The sequence below is a fragment of the Gekko japonicus genome, unplaced genomic scaffold, assembly GCF_001447785.1.
Source record: "Gekko japonicus isolate JY-2015 unplaced genomic scaffold, Gekko_japonicus_V1.1 scaffold2167, whole genome shotgun sequence".
NCBI classification, from domain to species: domain Eukaryota; kingdom Metazoa; phylum Chordata; class Lepidosauria; order Squamata; family Gekkonidae; genus Gekko; species Gekko japonicus.
The window spans coordinates 218,972-238,781 of NW_015173202.1; the positions used below are offsets into that span (position 1 = coordinate 218,972).

The 19,810-nt window shown below is 40.6% G+C and overlaps 1 protein-coding gene across 1 annotated transcript in view; it reads left to right on the plus strand.

The window, feature by feature from the left end:
* Window positions 1–19,810, plus strand: part of LOC107120023 (ryanodine receptor 2-like) — a gene marked incomplete at both ends in the record, with an annotated part of 282,869 nt that overhangs the window by 185,647 nt on the left and 77,412 nt on the right. The window contains one exon of the mRNA XM_015422666.1: window positions 4,078–4,237. Within this exon, the coding sequence (XP_015278152.1) occupies window positions 4,078–4,237 (160 nt within the window). The remainder of the gene's footprint in view (window positions 1–4,077; window positions 4,238–19,810) is intronic.

A 19,810-nucleotide genomic window follows, 5' to 3' on the forward strand; every position in this document is an offset into this window, starting at 1 on the left:
ACCAAGGCAGCTAACAAATAAAATCACGTTTTAAAATCATTAAAACCAACCAGCTCCCCATCACACAATTAAACAATTATAACAAAAGCAAAATACATCCCAAACCGTAAAAATAACAACTAAAACATTAATCAGGAAAGAGGGAATGATTGAGCGAACACCAAATGAAACAAAAAAATCTTCAGCTGTTGATGAGAGATGGCCACATAAGAGGACAGACAGTTTTGGTGCCACTACTGAGAGGGCCCTCTCCCTGGTTGCTATCCACCTAAGGTGAGGGCACTTGAAGTAGGGCTTCAAAGATGACTATAGTGGTTGGGTGTGTTCATAAGTGTTCTATGAATATTGATAATATTGATTGTGTGTTCCCAAGCCAAAAGGAAAAAAAAAAGAACACACAATTGAAGCTGCAGTAAGGAGGACGTTCTTAGGTATTTTATTGCAAGGAAATACTGGAAAACAGTTAGGCCAAAATAGCCTGTCAAAAAATTAACTGCTTTCTGAACAACATAAGGAAGTACATGAAATTTTATACCCAAAATGACACAGGCAGAAAATAACATACAGAAATCATAATGATTACAAATGGTAGAGCATCATTTGAGTAGGCATACATTCATTGGTCAGTTACAGCAAAAGGTGTGACTATATGATATTTTGTTGACCCAGACACTGCAAAGTTTTACCCTAAACAGCTAAAACCATGAACTCTATACTTTGAATAAAAAGTCAAGCAAATACATCTATTAATAAGCCCATCCTCCACTCTACCAGCAATGCTACACTGTAGGGCTATTAGAACTGCCAGACAGCTAGATAGCTATTCCATCCAAACAACTTGATAAAAACGAATGTTCATGTCTGCTAGCATCAGCTAAAAGACACTTTAACCTATAAAGGAGAGGCCTTACAATTTATATATTCCCATCCATGCTACATAAGGGAGTAGGCAATTATTCAGGTATGTTGGTCCTATAGGATGCCAGAAGAATGCCAGGATCGATGGTATTGAAAGCCACTGAGAGGTTCAGAAGAATCAACAGAATTGCACACCCTCTGTCCCGTCTCCCAGAACAGGTCATCCACCAGGGTGACCAAGGCTGTTTCAGTCCCATTACAAGGCTTAAAATCAAACTGGAAAGAAACTAAACCATTTCCCTAATCCAAGAAATCTTGAAATTGTCCAGCCACCTTTCAGTTGCCTGATGGGTTGATAGTTACTGAGATCTCCTGAGGTCAGGGTAGGCTTTTTTTGAAGTGGATACACCACAGTCTGTTTCAAGTCTCTCCCCCCCCCCCAGCAGATTTAAATCGCCAGGAAGGGCATGGGTCATACAAGTAGGTGATAGGCATCAAACCTCCAAGGACCTGTCCACATCCTCAGACTGAATAAAGTGAAAAATATCCCAAGCCACTGGACTGTTTGGCACCCTGGCACTATCTGACCCTGTCAATGCTAATGTGGAGTTCAAGTTAGAATGGATGGGAGATAATTTATCTGCAAAATTCTGAGCAAAATGGTCACGCTGAGCCATTAAGCAGCCCACCTTTTCCTTCACGCCAGATCCCAACAGGCCTCTGACCACCCAAAAGTGCTCCACTGGCCTACACTGTGCAGATGCAATAGTGGTGGAAAGTGTTGTTTCTTTGCCACCATCACCCCCACAGAGTCTGCTTTAAAGTGAGCTTTCACCCATGTCTTATCAAATCCATCCCAAGTCTTTCTCAACTATCACTCTAGCAATCTCCCATGTTTTCATTATCCATAGCTCCTCAGTAAACCAAGGGGCTACCTGGGCTCTAACAATTCAGAGAGCACTGGCGTCAGTCACTCATGTCATTTCCTCATTCTAGAGGTCAAGCAGGGTATTGACAGGAGCCCAGAACATATCTACAAGAAAATCCTTTGAGTCATCAGAAAGCCATTCAGATCCTTCTGGCTCTGGAGGTGAAACATTTTAATATTTTATTTTTTATTATTTATTTTATTGGACTTGTATCCCGCCCTCCCTGCAAGCAGGCTCAGGGTGGGTTTCATCGGTATTAATACAATTAAAAACAACTTTAAAACAACAAATTACAACAACATAGATCATAAAACACGATGTAAAATTTGGTCAGATGTCTCAGCAATTCAGATGTGACAGACTGTGGGTTCTTAGATGGCTATTTTGATAGATCCCTCATCCCTGCCCCTGCAGATTCTTGGTATCTCTGCAATTTATTTAGTTATGTATTTATTCATTTAATTAAAGTTTTATGCCACCTTTCCCTGTGAGTAGGGCTCAGGGTGGCTTACAATAGAAAGGAACACACAATAAATAACTAAAAGTTTAAAACCTACAGTAATATATATAGAGCACATATCAGCAAAATTCAATTCCTTCCAAGAGGGCAAAAAAATCTAAGTCTAAATCTGAGCAGATAATGATCTGTGTAGGACAAATTATTATCAGTTCCTCCACCCTCAGATCACACTTGTAGTGTATTCAAAGCTGCCTTGAATGCATGATATGTTGTGAAACATCTAATTGAAGTGTAATGTAAAGCTTCGTCCTGGGCTAGGATCCAAATCCATCCAATCGTGTTACTAGTCCAGGAAGCACCTAACCAATCACTTTCAAGCAAGCTCCCTGAGCGGGAACATCCGTGATTGGTCCTTATGTGAACAACCTTATTGGTTGGTATTTGTATAGTGGGTGTGGCTACATTAGCCGGGAATGTTTAAAAGCAGGACAGCTGCAATGTAAAGGCTGTTCTGGCTATCAGATGTTGATCCGTGTTGGAGTTGTGTTCGAGTTGAAGAATAAAGCTGTGTTCTTGCTGAATCACTCTCCGACTACTTTGTTAAGCGAGCGACTTAACAACACTCTTCCCACGAAGAACAAAATACCAGATTAAGAGTGTGACCTGCACAAAGTGTAGGACCAGTAATTACCTCAGACAATCCTGTTGCTGTCAGGAAGGCTATGAAATCCCGAGCTGCTCCTGACAAGAATGTTAAAGACCCCCAGGACAACCAGCCTAAGGGTCTTCCATACCAGTCCTGAGACTATCTGGATCAGCTCAGGCAGGGAGACTGTTGGGCACCATGGTGGGTGATACACCAAGATAATCTCAATCCTGTCTTTCAATCCCAACATTAGGTCCGCAGTCTTAAAATTGGTAGTGTCCTGGATGAAGCACCATGCTAGGAGGATAGAGTCCTTAAAGACTACAGCAACACCACCTCGCCACTCACCCGACCTGTGCTGATGTTTCATTAAGTACCCTGGGGGACACAGTTGGAAGAAGTTAACCTCTCCTCCCTTCCCTAGCCAAGTCTCCATGATACATGCCATGTTAGCCAGGTCAGCCTTCTGTGGTTTCTACAGTGACTGACCTGACATTTAGCAGCAAGATTTTACTATTACCTGGTATGTCGTTGATATGGTTACCAGCTTATCTAATTCCCCACCATATAGCAGGTGTTCCCAATCTTATTGAGCCTTTGGGAATTTTGGGAATTTTGAGAACAGGTAGTGGGCACCACCACTAAATGGTTGCTATAGGATCTGAGGTCAGTCATAAAACAGCTGTTTGGAGGGTGGGGTATTAAAAATTTTTGGATCTTATCGTGGAGGCACATGCTACTAAATGGATGTTTCCTGATGACACATGTGATATTGCCTGGGTTCTTCTGAGGCATCTCCAGCTCCAGTAAGGTAGAGGAAAGCCAGGACTGGCTCTGGAAAGAGATGCTTTGAAGAAAAGCAAATAGATACTAGAGAACCCATTGGCAGGCACCATAGTACCAACAGGTACTACACTGGCCATTGTTCTTATATAGAGATATCTTTGAAGCATTAACTGATCATGTTAACTGATGTTCAGCTATGATACTGTCATAGAGTGTTGCTAATTAACTGTACAAGAAAACTACTGAGTGCACTGAGATGAATATGTCATTCTAATTCAGTGAATAACATTATGTTGTAATAAACAGATTATTGTTATAAATGATGATGTTGCTTTGATAAATACTTACAGAAAAATACATAAAAGTAAACTCAATTTTGTGTTTTCCCCTTTTGTTAGTTACCTGTTGTCTAGTGGATATAAACCTGCTCCCATGGATTTGAGTTGTATAAAGCTGACACCCTCTCAGGAAGCCATGGTTGATAAACTGGCAGAAAATGCCCATAATGTATGGGCAAGGGATCGTATCAGACAGGGTTGGACTTATGGAATCCAGCAGGTAAGACCAGAAACGTCTGAAAATTCATTTACATCTGCAAATATTATGGACTCAAATTAGTATTTTAAGGGTAGTAAAGCAGCTAAATATTACTTTTTTATTTGGAGCTTGGACAATTTTTTCTTGACTGTATAAATGTATTTCTAGTGGTAAAGATATTTCTATTGCATTTAATGGATGTGCCTTGAACTTCAGTTGTTTAACATCAAGTAGTCCAACTGAAGTCAAGGACACTATATTATAATAATTAGTTTGTGAATCATGATCTGATTTGGGTAAGTGTGGTGGGTTCCTTGGGAGCAAGTAAGGATAGGTGCTTAGAAAAAGGCCAAAGATGTTGCATGTTCATGTCTTGTATAGGATATATGGATTGTCTTGTACCTCCCATATGTAGGAAGATATTGATTTGGGATGGGGATTAGACATTATATTTCCAGATTTAAATTGTAGCAAACTTATTTTTTTGTTGATGTTTACTTCTAGTAAAAGCACAGGGTGCAATAATGTGAAATATTTTCACTGTTTCTATTTAGCTTACTTTTGGTTGAGGAAACTGCTTTTAAGGCTGAATAAATTATTCAGACATGAACTATGTATGATTATGGCTGACCATCCCAGTCATACCTAAAACTAGGGGTGTTATGGAAGCATGATTTAAACCTCTAAAAGGGTGCCAGGCAGAGGGTAGTGAGCCCTTCTTCACTCATTGCTCTGATCTCCACAGTTTACTCCAGAAGGCTTTTTTCCACCAGCTGGTTTCCATTACTGGAATTGAGCCATGCTAGCAGAAAAGCTTTCTGAAGAGAAAGATGGTGGTTCAGCACCTACTGCCTTTCCACTCCTTTGGTAATTTCAGTCACATCCCTACTTCCAATGTGACTGAGGCAGACTAATTTTTGAAGACCTATGACTGTCATGTGTAGTACCTGGAGCAGTCTCAAAGGAATGACATACACCGTTTATATATGTGTGTGTAACATATGATGGATTATTGTGAACACAAATTTAATCCCTCTCAGAAAGAAAAACAAAACCCAAACCCACTGAAGTTGTGATGACAACTCAAGTCACAAAATGTGTGACAAATATTTATCAAACTTATATAATTTAGTAATAATAATATAATAAATAAATAAATAATAATAAGCATTTTCTATGCTGCCAGAAGGTACAGTAGCATTTCACAGTGGGCAAATTTGTTTTGATAAATGTGACCTTTGGAATAGAATCACCTCCATGTTACTGACAAGTCATTTCCAAAGCATAATTAAGCTTTTTTGCATTAACAACCATTAATCACTATATTTTTCTTTTGGTTTGGAATCTAAGACTCACAAAATATAAATGATGGATTTTGTTTTTGGTAGTAACACCATAATTTTTCATTAACATTTTGTATAGATCTTGGAATTTGTCACTACTTGTATATTTATCTTTACAATATGGTGATAAAAACTTCATGCATTTTCTTATTTTTATGAACAGTATACTTTTTATAAAGGTTCACTTGTATCATGTTTGTTATATCATGTTTATGTTTATGCTGTGTATTTGTAGGACATTTCATCATGCACTTTTGTCATAGCTGGTTATGGTAGGGCTTTTGGAGCCATTGGAAATATCTCTGCATTATGATGCTACTTCAGTTCTCACTAAATTCAGAGGCAGGTGGGAATTAATGTTCCCTCTCCGAACTACTAGTTGTTTTGTGCAACTGGTTCCTTGTGACTAGAGCTAAACCAGGGCCAGATTGTATGTTCAAGCTTAAGGAGGTTGTGAAAAATGTACTAATATGTTTGCTATTAAGTCAAGCAGATATTTTAAAACATAGTAGTACATTTTAAACCAGCATTAGTATAATTGTATGGACTCAGTACCATGAATATAATTGCTCCCAAACTGGTGAACAAATACACACAAAATTAATTCAATAGTTTATGTATTTAATGAAGTGCTGGCCTACAGTTGTTTCCAACAGCACCATAAGGGGAGAACCTCATTACTTAATTTGTATTCATCTCAATGAAAACACTTTTAATTTTCTAATAGATAGGGATACAGTGCAATGCACTAGAACAATTGATTGTTCAATTAGAGCACAAAGCTTGCAGTTTTCAGCCTTTTACTTGAAATTTAGTACCAAATTGTCAAATATTACTTGTATTTTTGATGAAACTAGGTATATACCCGTTCATCTCTGAACTTTCTATTTTGCATCAACCGCTTGCTTCACTACTGTTTACTGTTCTGGCTAGGGATGAATGAATTCCTCTAGCTCTATTCCAGTTTTGATTTCTGACATCTTTAATCCATTGGTTTTGCTTTGATGATCTTCTGTTGAATTTCAAGAACTTCAAGGAGGAAAATTATAGTTTCCAGACCCCACAGTGGAGGTGGTTCCCCGCCAGCAGGCCCTGCCCCCCAACCGTCAATCAGCTGACTGGCAAGGGGACTTACCCAGCATCACATAAGAAGTGGCATCATCACATCAGTGACATCCAAGTGAGGCTTTGGTATTTGAGCAAAAACTCTATGGTAGAAGCTGGTTTTACCATAGAGCTTTTGTCCAGATACCAGAGCGTCACCTGGACATCGCTAGTGTAATGATGTCATGTTCTCCATGATGCTGGCGATGAGGCCTGGGACTTCCTCTTTCTCCAGATAAGTCCCCCCTATCCCTTGCTGGTTGCCAGAAGGGACAACCCTGGCAACCCTAAGGAAAACCCAAGCATGAAAGAGAGAATGCTCATCCCCATTTTCCAGGGTATCCATGGTCTCCACAGAGAAAGCGGAACACCACAAGCATTCACTTCTATGAGCCTAAGAACCAAAAATTCTGGGGGAAATCAATGAGTTGCAGCATAAAAATAACATGATGAAAGAAGACCAAAACTATTTATATGTAAAATATCCAGAAGTTTAAAAAAAATGCATTTCAGTATACAAAGGTGGTAGTTTTGAAGGAGTTTTGGTATATCTTTTTTTTTTTGGTTCTTTGTATCTGTTTTGCAACAAACTAGTATGCTTTCCCTGGGATCCCTGTATCTCAGGATTACAAATATGTGTATCAAAGGGACTTTAAAGAAAAAAATTCCTTAGTATTCCCCATGTGGTTTGATATTGCTGATCAGATTTCCCAGAAAACAGGTTTCTGTTTGAACAGAAATCCAATGGAGAGAATCAAGATACAGTTCCAAAACCTGCTGTAATAGAATTTGGTGGTCAACCTCAGTTCTTGCAAGAGCTTATCTAATGCACTTTTGTTTTTACTGTTTTTTTTGTCACACAAGTTCAACCCATCAATAAAGGTTTCATCTCAGTATATGGTCATGTTACAGCAGTAAGTCTTTATGTAATAACATAGGAAGTATGTTGGTATCCTGAACCTTTCTGTCAAAAGGATTTCTTTGTTTCTTGAAATTCCAGAAGTTCTACTGCCCATCTAATTATTGATGGCAGTTTTTTAAAACTGGCAGACTCTAACTTTAAGTTTCTTTTTAATACAAATATAAAAATAATTCTGCATATGTTTTATTTGTACTGTATACTTCATTTTATAAGAACACAAGAAGAGCCCTGCTGGATCAGACTAGTGATCCATGTAGTCTAGTATCCTCTTGCTATGGAGGACCAACAATAGGGCATAAAGGCCAAGACCTTCCCCTGATGTGGCCTTTTGGCACTGCTATTTAGAGGTTTAGTGCCTCCAAATGTAGAGGTTTCCTTTAGTCACTAATAGACCTGTCCTCCATGAATCGGTCAATCCCCTTTTAAAGTTGAATTAAATTGCAAAGAGATACAACAAAAGCATTAAGGTCAGGAAGTGGGCAGAAACTAGAATTACTTTTATCTCTCAGTTATGTGGAAACTGGGAATATTTGCTAAGCATATATATTTTTAAAATTTTTATGACTTGGAATCTCTTCCAGTAATGTTGGCTATCTAGTGTCAAGAGGACAATATGCTACCTGTAGTTAGAGGCATTCTTCAATTTTTTCACAAATTCACCTTGCTGTTCAAAGCAGCTGTAAAATCTGGTGAGTCGAGACATACATTTAAGCCTAACAGACTAAATAAGTGAAACAGTTGTATAGAAGATGTTAATTGTTAACAAATTATTGATTAATGTTCTGTCTTAGTGTTTCGTTTGCATTTCATTTTTCATTGTCTAGCAAATTTTAAAATAATTAGAGGTATTTTGTACTTTGGGCAAATCCCTATCAGCTAGCTGTAGAACAGGGACAGCAATTGTAAGCATCCTTGAAGGAAAGTTTAAAAAAACAAACTTATTTTTATTAGAGTTTTAAATTTACTTGTAATTCAAATAAGCTTCCGGACGTGCATAAAATGTACTTCTATTGTGTCTTTTTTGTGTGTCCAAGCTCTAAAAACAAATTGTAGCTTACAAAACTGAGTAGATGCCACTCTAACTATATTTAAGAATCATGGGAACTGTGGACAAGCCCAGGAAAGTTCTGGAACCTTGAATCATTTTTTGATTAGGTAAAACTGGCAGTGTCATTGTTGTCAGTAACTCCATACCATGTTTTCCCGCTGACTGTTTCTCTTCCCTCCAGTAGCTGAGGGTGAAATGGTTCCTACTGTACATTAGGGCATTGCCTGGGGCTAAAATGAGTAGATAGTAGACATTTTCAATAATATATATATATATTATTGTTTTGATCATATCAGTTTAATGAGGTAGACTAGACTAACATGCATCTTGTATAAATCATATCATTTTAGAGTCCATGTGCTATATGTTAAATTATGTCATTTTTAGAACTCATATTCCATAAATTATATTTTAGTGACCCAGGCTGCCTTCTTCTGAAGCAGTCAATAGGTTTTTCATTTTATTTTAGTAGATTAAAACATTGTATACACACATTTTCCTACTTTTTTCATTCATGCTGATTTTTGCATTGATATCTACATCCATTGTACTATGGCTGCATGTATAAAGTTTCCAAGCAAACCTCTTTCTAGTAACGTCATCCTGTTTTGCAACATTAGCCATAAATTAGCTTATAGAATCTGTTTCTCATTTAGCTGCAAGTGTAATTAAAATGGCTAGAAGACCTCTTAACATCTACAATAGATGAAATAGTATAAAATTAAAAAAACTCAGGCACCAAGAAAAGCAACAAAATCAAAAGCTGCCTGTGATTTAATTCATACATAAACATTATATTGCTACCCATACAAAAGTGAACTAATAATAATGCTTCTGCTTAGCTTTCCCATTGGAGTATATCAGTGGTTACATTTGTCATCCTTGGATTATTGCTGTGAGATGTTACAGTACTATATAAGGTAGTATGGTGGCTTGAGATGCTTTAGCTGGAGAGCAGATAAGTTGTGTCTTGAAAGTCATGTATATTGAAGACACTTAGGGCAGCTGTTGATATTCCAAAAAAAATCTCCCCTCCCTTATAATGTCTAATTCAACATAACACATGGTGTTATGCAGAGGTCATTTCGTAGAAAAAGAGCTAGGGGAACTCATTAGCATAACTCATTAGCATATGCCACACCCCCTGACATCAGGGGCCCGGCGGTGGACCTGCAAGGCCAGCGGGAGTGCGAGGAAGCCCCGCCAAGGCCCTCCCTGGCCCCAGGCAGGCAGGGGTGGGGAGAGGCGGGGAGGAAGCAACTTACCCTCCCTCTTCTCCTGCCTCCTCCTGGCTGAATGAGGGCTGGAAGCGGGGCAGCTGGAAGCAGGGGGTGGGGCTTCGTCATGTGCCCCGCCCTCCTGCACCTCACCCGGGGGAACTGCGTCCCCCCGCGTCCCCCCCGAAATGACCTCTGGTGTTATGTGATGTCTTCAAATTGTCATTGCTCCACTCTTGCCATTGACAACCAGTGATATCATGTGTAGGCAAGGGAGTTAATTAATATGTTACAAGAAAGAAGGGGAAGGCCACATACAGTGGCAGCAGCTCTGTGTCTCTTGCAAAGTTCCACCCTTAATCAGCCATGGAAACAAACATGGTCTCATTAAATGATGCACTAGATGCTTTAATGAGTCTTTTCTACATTATTTTTCTGTGTCTCAAAATCACTACAAATTAAAGGGATACTGTCAAGTAGTTTATGCCTTAATTATTACTAATTTTTAGTATTAGAATCTACCGGGGAACCCCCATCAGAATGTTCTTATTTTCTCTGCTGGAATCCACCACTGCTTCCCAAGAAAACTTTCAAGAGCAATGGCCACTGTTTATGCATTACTGTACACAGTATTTTTATTCTGCTGCTGCAGAGCCAGCCAGCCAACCAGCAGAAGGACCACACGTTATTTAGTATGTCTTCTTCACAGAACTGTGCTGACATCATTGATGACAGGGATCACAAACAAGTAAGTACTGTAAGTAAGGCACAGATTCCTAAAGTGCATTGGTTTGCAATGGTAAAAGTCAAATAAATTCTGAGCTTAATGAAAATACTTGACAGTGTCCCTTTAAGGAAGGGTATTCTTCTTTCACACTTTTACCCATTTGACTTGAGTAGGTTTTATAAGATTGAAAACTGTAAGTAGGGTTGCCGGCTCCTGATTGGGAAATACCTGGAGATTTGGGGGGTGGATCCTGAGGAAGGTGGGGTTTGGGAAGGAGAGGGACTTTAATGGTCCACCTATGGCCATTTTCTCCAGGTGAACTGATCTCTGTTGCCTGAAGTTGTAATAGTGGGAGATCTCCAGCTACCACCTGGAGGTTGGCAACCCTAACTGTAAGTGAAAGCCAAAACATCCACGGTGAACTAATGAGACATGCTCAAGGATATGGTAACAAAAAGGCTTTTTGTCATATCTAGTGTTTATCAACTTTCTAAGCTTTTTATTAACTTTACCAATAGTTTCAAAATCCATCTGTATCCTAAATTATGAAATCAAACACATTACAAAAACATACAACTCTAAAACCTAGGATCAGGGATTAATATTGGATGACTAGGTTATGTGCTCCACTTATTCTGGCTTTTTTTTTTTTACAGGCAAATGTTATTTCTCCAGTTTCCTAGATAGTAATTTTATTTCCATGTCTCTGAATCTCAGTGTAAGAAAAAATATCTACCATTTGTTTTTCTCATATTAAAAATAATACTGTAGTACTTTTATGCATAAAGGACTCTTTATTCATATTTCATGTTGTGAAGTGCTGAAATAAATTTCCAAAAAGTTAACTTAAAAGAGAAAATCAAGAATGGCAGCTCAGTATTCACTGTCGAGTGCTGCAAAGAAAGTGAGATTGATGGCCAAAGTACATGTTCAAGAGATCTGTGATTGGATCTTATAGTTTTTTTGAAGATTCAAAGCTGGTTTATGAAACCACCAACTGGGATGGGACACTGGTACTGGGTAAAGGAGGGGTGAAGCCCTTTCAATTACTGTTTCTCTCATCTACTATTTCTCTCCTGAAACTGTTGGCTAAATGTGGGAGGGAAGATGGCCTTGCCTGTTTTCCCCACTGTGCCTACTAGAGGTGAGTGGGTGATGATTTCATTGGGGAAAGTAGTGCAGAGGGAAAAGAGTTAACCATACTTCCCAGGTCCACAATTCCCATGCAGTTTGGTCCCATACATTTCACTAGGCTGCTTTGAAGTTCTGAAAAAATAACAGATCTCCCCCAGAAGATGTATTTTGGAACTAGCACCATAGTACATGTTGAGACTTTCCCACTGGTCTGTAACCCTTACTCAGTAATAAAAGTTGAGCACTGTAGTCCTATTTGTGTAGACTCTGGTAGGTGTCTTGACACTGATTCTGGATTGCTGTGACACAGTAGTTTTCCCTAACAAGGGAGTTCAGCGGTACAGACTATACTTCCACCCTTTGTCATGTGAGACCAATAAAAGTGACAAGGCAAATTCCCTTGTGTAGTACTTTTATCGCAGTTCAGTGGTAGGAGGCATGCACTGTGAAATAGCGTCAAAAGGTATAGATAAGCTGCCACTGGTGCAGATCTTTGCATTATTGCAAGAACTGGTACTTAGTTTCTGAAATCTGTGCCAATCCACTGGTTCACTGACTTGGATTTTAAAATATTGTTTGGCTGGTGAGGGCTATTTTTCCTCTGAAAGTCAATTAGAACATGAAGACTTCTTTATTGAACGTATTTATGTCCCCTACCCCACTTGTCAGAGCCCAGAGTAGGTCACAATAATAAATACAATACAAAAGTTGTTAACTTGTCCTTCTATTACAATTGTACTCTTTTGGTACTGCAAATAATTATCCCATGCAACACAGACAGCTTACCAAGAAAGTATAACCTCTTTCTTATTTGGACTCAGTTTATTCTCCCTCAGCCTCTTGACCACTGCCATTCTAATACCATGTGTGATTTAGTTCAGGGTCTCTCAGATACTGAACAACAAGGGGAAAAGTACCAAACCTTGCAAATGATTCCCCTTGTCCTGAAGCCTGACTGCAAAGGGTCCAGGGCCTCTTTGGGAGCAATTTAGACCATCTTTAAGAACAAAAGGGTACATGAGTTTTAGGAGCAACTTCAGATCTACCTACTATATAGTGAGCCCTCCAGAAATCTGTTAGTAGAAATAAGCACATTTATTGTCATATTGCTTGTAAAACAAACAATTATACATTACATAATTGAAAATTAAATGCAGAAAACCTAGTTTTCTTACCTCCTTATTATTTTCATCTCACATTCAAGTACAAGTACACCTGTAGAAAACAATAAATAGTCCCAAAATAGTAAGATAATTTCTTGGTACTTGAGCTACCATATATTGTACTGATAATTTTCAAAATGACATCTACATGTGATGTCATCTACTTCATAACTGAGTATGTTGCATCCCTTTATAAGTGTGTTCAAGAGATATATTTGTAAATTGAAGGCATAAAATAACACAAGTTTCACCTGATTCTTAGTGCTCATGTGGCCATATCTTCCTGCACTGCTGCTGTAACAATCCTGCTATGCTAATACATTGCAAAGGCTTATGATGGTGTGATGGCACTGAAGTTACTTATCGGAAGTGATTATTTTGGTGTAACAAGTCAACCAGCCAAAATAGACATGACAAAGATTACAGTTCTGTGTTCATCTGTATAAAGTAAATTGCAATCAAACACAATCCTACTTTGGGTGTTTGCCACGTGGGAGGGGAGAGGGTTTTTTAACCCCCTTGCAGTTTTGCAAATCAAAACAAGCCCCCTCCTGATGCTCTTAGTAGCACTTTAGAGGGGGGAAAAGATGCGTTTTTATCAGGATCAATTCCCCTCCCCCTTTAAAGTGCTAATCATACCTAACAGGTTGACTCAGTTAGAGAAACTGTTGATAGAGGCTGATGTGTAAAACCCTTCTCCACAAGACCTTGATCCCAACCATGGTCACATATGCTTTCTGTTTGCTTTTTATAGGTGAACAGAAATCTGCAGTCTCCCTTATGTATGTTTTAATCCTAATTCTCCTTTAGAGTCTTTCTCTATCTGAAGGACTTCTTCCTTCAATGGAAGTTTCCTCATTTACTTAAATGAAAACAGTGGATACAAACAAATCATTTTTGTAAGTTCTTCCCATGATTATGTTCCTACCAGATTTGCTATCCCAGCTATTACTGTTGTATAGTCCTATGGTTTTATTTTAAAATAAAATATTAAGGAAATAATCGTAATAGGGATGATTATATCCCAAGTGATATTAAAAAGGAAGTTATTGCCAGAGAACAGTTATGATACTAAAATTAATTATTCTCAGATATCAATAGTCAGTTTCCCCTTCCCCTTCCCGAGGCTTTCCCTTCAGCTGCCACTGGCTGAGGACCACTTCACTTTCCCCAGCTGATCCTTTGGTCCTCCAGCCGTGCACAGCCTTCCAGGGACCTACTGTTGTAATTTATTTATTTATTTATTTATTTACATTTGTACCCCGCCCTCCCCGCGAACGGGCTCAGGGCGGCTCACATAAGGCACTATGTGCATATACAACTACAACTACAAATATAAATACAAGATTAAAACAATTTAAAATCAATACTTACAGATGCATAAATAAACTCACAAATACCATCATACGCATAGTGGGAGAGACCGGGGTGGTAAAAGATGTTACCCCTCCCACCCGGTGATCTCTTTCGTTGAAAAAGCGGTGGTGGTAGTGGCCGTGGCGACTCCTACTCATAAGCCTGGCGGAAGAGCTCCGTCTTGCAGGCCCTGCGGAACTGCATAAGGTCCCGCAGGGCCCTGATCTCCTCCGGGAGCTCATTCCATCAGGTAGGAGCCGCCACAGAAAAAGACCTGGCCCTTGTTGTTGTAAGCTTGGCCTCCCTAGGGCCCGGGGTCACCAGCTGGTGTTGCGACCCCGACCGAAGTGCTGTCATTGGCTCGTCACCTCCTTTTAAATGTATGCCTCACCAATGTAGGTTCTGCCCCCCTGATGGCATCTCCTCACCCTCAACAGCCCAGCCGTATGACCTTCTGGTCTGATTTCTGTCTGAAATCTCCTGATGCCGCTTGGACCTCACGGGCCTGCTCTAACGGCTACAATTTGTTAAGGCACTTTGTACACTGAAAAGTGTATGGAATAAAAAGTTTGATTGTTTTATACTGGTTCTTTAGCAGTGACTAACCTGAGTTACATACAAAGACTGTCACAACTAAGAGTATTGGAAAGCATGGAATGGTGTGCAAGCACTGAATACATTTTCGCTTCAAGCAAGACAATTTGTGGGTGTTTCTTGTACACCCTAAATTTGCTCCTTCAAAGCTGCACCTAGACACTCTGTTGCAATGCTCATTCATAAAATCTGATGAATCCATCTGATGTAGCTGGAACATGCATCCCTATTTATGGACACTGTGTTCATACAGCAGAACATAACTAAAATTGGTTGGGGATTCATGAGTCTAATAAATCACCAAATTAGAGATTAAGGAAAAACTTTGTCTTTTTGTGGAATCTGGATCATATATCTGCTATAGTGTGTGACACAATGGCTAGCTTTCTTGAGGCAATAATCCTTGATTTACCAACCTGTTATTTAGGATAATGACACCGCATGCTTGATGTACCTTTTGTCCTCCCATTTTGTGGCATTCTGTAATTTGGGTCAAGGTTTTAATGTTTTGCAATAAGGAGCCTGCTTATGTTAAAAGCTTCTCTAGATATAATTAAAATAAACATGATCAGTGTGTTAATTTTTGTCTTCAGCCCAATGGAAATGCACACTGCATAGCATTGTTGACTCATATTAAGTTCCTGGTAAAAATATATAGAAGTACATGGGTTTTCCACTAATGACTAGCAGTGTCAGTGAACATAATGGACAGAGTAAACTGGGTCATATTTATGGGAAGGAGTCTTTTGAGAACTGGGAGAGGGTATGTTAATCTTGAATTTCGTTTTTCTTTTATAAAGTTCTCTAAAATAATGGTTTTGTATGGAGAATTTTCCTTTAATGTCCCGTCTACCCATGAAATGGAAAAACTTGTTGCATATTAAAAACTAACATATTTATTGTGGCATCAGCTTTTATTAGCTACAGCCCATTTTGTTGGATATATGAAGAGTTTCATTAATTTAGACAAAGAGAAAGAGGCAGAGATCCCAAAAACTAGAAAGAATAGAAGGGTTATGTATGGGGGGGGGGGAAGGAAGTTACTATGAAGAGAGGCCAGAAGGCCCATCTTACTAGGACATACATTCATCTTTGGTATTCTGTGCAGTCCCACTTTGGGACTGCACTTCTGCAGGCCAACTACTGGAGGATTCCTTTCCACTTTTTACCTCTTTCCTTAGCAAAAGCTGTAGAAGGGAGCCCCTCCCTGGAGCCGAAGCCATGTTTTCCCACCCAAATGGTCACGTGCTCCTGGGAGGGGCCCCCTTCCCTCCCTCAGTGCTTTTCTTGCTGCCATCAAGCAAATACATGTTTTCCCAGCTTCTCTTCCTTTGTCTTTGTGATGTCGCAGAAAGCACTATTCAAAAAATGTTTCCAGTGTGGGGCTAAGATGACCTGCTATGACGGGCATTCTTTGTGCCTTCTTTGCCTTGGCAAAGGGCACAATACAGTCAGCTGTGAATTCTGTCTTCCGTTTACACCTAAGGCAAGGTCTGATAAAACAGCTTGACTTAAAGGTAGGCTGCGGGAGAAAGTTCTTTCATGCCCTGAGAGTTCAGCTATGAAGTCTCCTACTTCGGAAGAGTGACAAAGAACTTCAAGAGCAAAACTTCTGCTTCCACTGATCTACAGTTGCGTACACCCTCGGTGATATCAGTGTCATCAGGTCTGACCTCTTTTCCAGTCAGCATCACTCAGGTGATCTCACTTTGTTTTTGAACCATCCCCAAGAAGGCCAGGGTGAAACTGAAACATAAAGAGATACACCATGGCAAGTGTCACTCGGCTTCCCAGTGCTCTCTGGTTTTGACCTCTCCAACTGTTCTGATGGATCTGATCCCTTCAGTTCCAGCACTGGTTTCAACATCAATTCCAATTTCAGTTCCGAATGTCCTGCTTCTGAGAACCCCATCACCATAACTGAAGTTGCTGACCCTATCATGCTCAGAGGGTGAGATGGAGCCTAATTCTGAGTTGATTCCGCAAACCCAGACAGATCTGATTCCAGATTATTAGACTGGCCATGACACTGGAGATTCAAGTTACCACTTCAGTTCCTCGACCTAAAGATAAAATATTGGGTAGACTTTACTCTGACTCTCCAGGGGTGATTGCCTTTATTGAAACAGCAGATCAATGCTGGGAGACATGCGGTAGATTCCTCTGCCCGAGCTATGGCTTCAGCCATGGTGCTCCGCAGACATGCTTGGCTTTGATCCACTGCCCTGCCAGTTAAAACCAATCAAAAGATAGAAGACCCACCTTTTGCAGGAGCTATGCTTTTTTTCTGCCAAGGCAGATGATGTTGTCTTGCAGATCAAGAAAAACAAACAGCCTGTTCCTTTGGCATCTCTACACCTCCATCACAATCTTGTCAGAGATCTTTGCAAAGCCTCAGTACCATCCGTACAGCTGCTGTCAGCCCTTGCAGTCATACCACTGTATGAAGTATCCTCAACAGAGGGTTTTCTAGTCACCCCAACAGCAGGCCAGGTGTAGACCCCACCACAGATCCAGATCTCAGGGGCAGTAGTTACAGCAACAGTCCTCCAAGGATGCCTCACTAGGCCAAAGGGCTCCCTTCTGACTAGAGGACCGGCTGTTGAAAACTCAATCTTTCTTTTAAAATAGGTTGGCTAATTTCTACCTCATTGGGCAACACTTGACATCCAATTCTTGGGTGCTAGCTACTGTTCATTTAGGTTATTGTTTAGAGTTTGTAGAGTCCCCCCCCCCCGCATAAGGGCCATGGTGGAGTACATATCCAAGAAACACTACCAATCAGCTCTCTTTTTTCAGAAGTTATGAGGTACGGCCTCCACGGTGATGGCCATCCCTTAGGCATGCCTCAGAATGAGGCCTCTTCAGAATTGGTTTGTTAGAAGGCTTAATACCACTAGGCACACTCAGTGGCAGAGGTTCTCTTTACCACATTTGCAGTGGTGGATGGCTGAGGGTAATCTTTCCACAGGATCAACAACAACCTCATGTGACTGTTACCCCTGATACTTCACTTAAAGGGTTGGGGTGCCCCCCTTTTCAGTACAGGGCAGGTGGCTTCCCTCCAAGAGGACCTTACATATTAATCTGTTAGAGCTGTGTGCTATACAATATGCCCTTAACTCCTTTTCAGCTTTTGTCAGACACAGAGTTGACCAGATCCAGACAGACAGCACCACACCTATGTCTTATATCAATCATCAAGAGGACACGGTGACCCTCTCATTTTGCCAAGAAGGAATCAGCATTTGGGACCCTGGGGGCTTCACTGCAGGTCATCCACATTGTGGGGGCTGAGAATACCAAGGCTGATGCCCTCAGCAGGATGATAAATTCAGACCACGAGTGGTCCATTTCCTCAGACCATCTTCTGCCAATTTTTGCTCACTGGGGAACACCAGAGGTATACTTGTTTGCCACAAGAAGCAATGCCAGAACTAGGAGTTTTTGCTCCAGGTCAGGGAGTGACCCTTGCTCAACAGGGAATGCATTCCAGATCAGATGGCAGGGTTCTCTATTTTACACCTTTTCCCCATTCCCTTTAATTTCCAGGGTACTGGCCAAGCAGAGCATACATGGTGCATATTAGTCACCCTGTTTTGGCCAAGGCAGACGTGGTTCCAAATGCTGAAGTTAGCTTCCCAAGGGAGATTTCTACACTTCCCTGCAACCCCAGACGTGTTATATTATGTCCCCACTCTCCACTACATGCAGAATTTATGCCTAATGGTGTGGCTGCTAAACCCCCAAGACTAGGGTTTTCAGAGCAAGTTGCAGAGGTTGTTCTTAAAGCTAGGAAGCCTTCTACTAGAGCTTCGTATGCCAGCAAATGAAAGTGTTTCTCTATTTTGATGGTTTCTAAGGGTTAGCTGCTGATTCTGCCTTCCGCCTTTAGTTTAGTGGCCCCTTAAGGCATCTGGTCTTTCTGTCTCTTCCGTTAAGGTACATTTGGCAGCCATATCTGCCTCACATGTGCTGGTGGATTGGAAAACCCAGTTTTCTCACAGGCCTTCCCGGTTATTCCTCAAGGGCCTAGTTAATATGTTTCCTTCTTCACTGTACATAGTTTCCCAGTTGTTGTTGTCCTTAGTTCTAGCCCAGCTAATTACAGCTCCATTTGAGCTAATGGCTACCTCTTCGCTTGAAGCGTTATCAGTAAAAGTCCTCTTTCTGGTGGCTATTAATGTCAGGAGGGTGGGGGAGGCGGCGGCCCTTAGGGCGGACCCCCATTTATAAAGTTCTACTTCAAAAGGGTGGTTGTAAGACCAAGTTTGAGTTTTTTGCCTTAAGTCGTGTCCCTGTTTAACTTGTCACAGGATATCATGGCATGCCATGCCCATTGTTGGTCCGGGTTCATTCGACCAGGGCTCAGGCTGCGTTAGCTGCATTCTTTTGTGGCATGTTACTGATGGAGATCTGTAAAGCTGCAATGGTGTCATCCTTGAAGATCTTTGTGCAGCACTATGCAGTTGATGCCAACACTAGAAAGGACGCTTTGATGGGAAACATTCATCTTGCACTCTATCTTCTAATAGGAGAACATCACACCCACCTCCAAGTAAATAGTTTTTCAGTCTCCCAATGTGGGACTACACAGAAGACCAAAGATGAAAACAGTGTTGCACTTACATGTAACTGTTATTCATCAACTTGTCTTCTGTGCAGGCACACATTTCCTTCCTCTTTCCCCGCTGTGAGCTCTTTCTCTCTAGTTAACCTGCTCTCAGCGGCTGGAGAACTGAAGGAGACAAGGGGACCCCCTCCCAGGACCATGTGACCATTTGGGCAGGAAAATGTGCCTTTGGCTCTGGGGAGGGGCTCCCTCCTTCAGCTTTAGATAAGGAAAGAGGTAAACACTCTGAAGGAATCCTCTGGTGGTTGGCATGTGCAAGCACAGTCCCAATGTATGACTGCACAGAAAACAACTCAATGAACAACAGTTACAGGTAAGTGCAACACTGTTTTACTTAATAATGAAGAGTACAG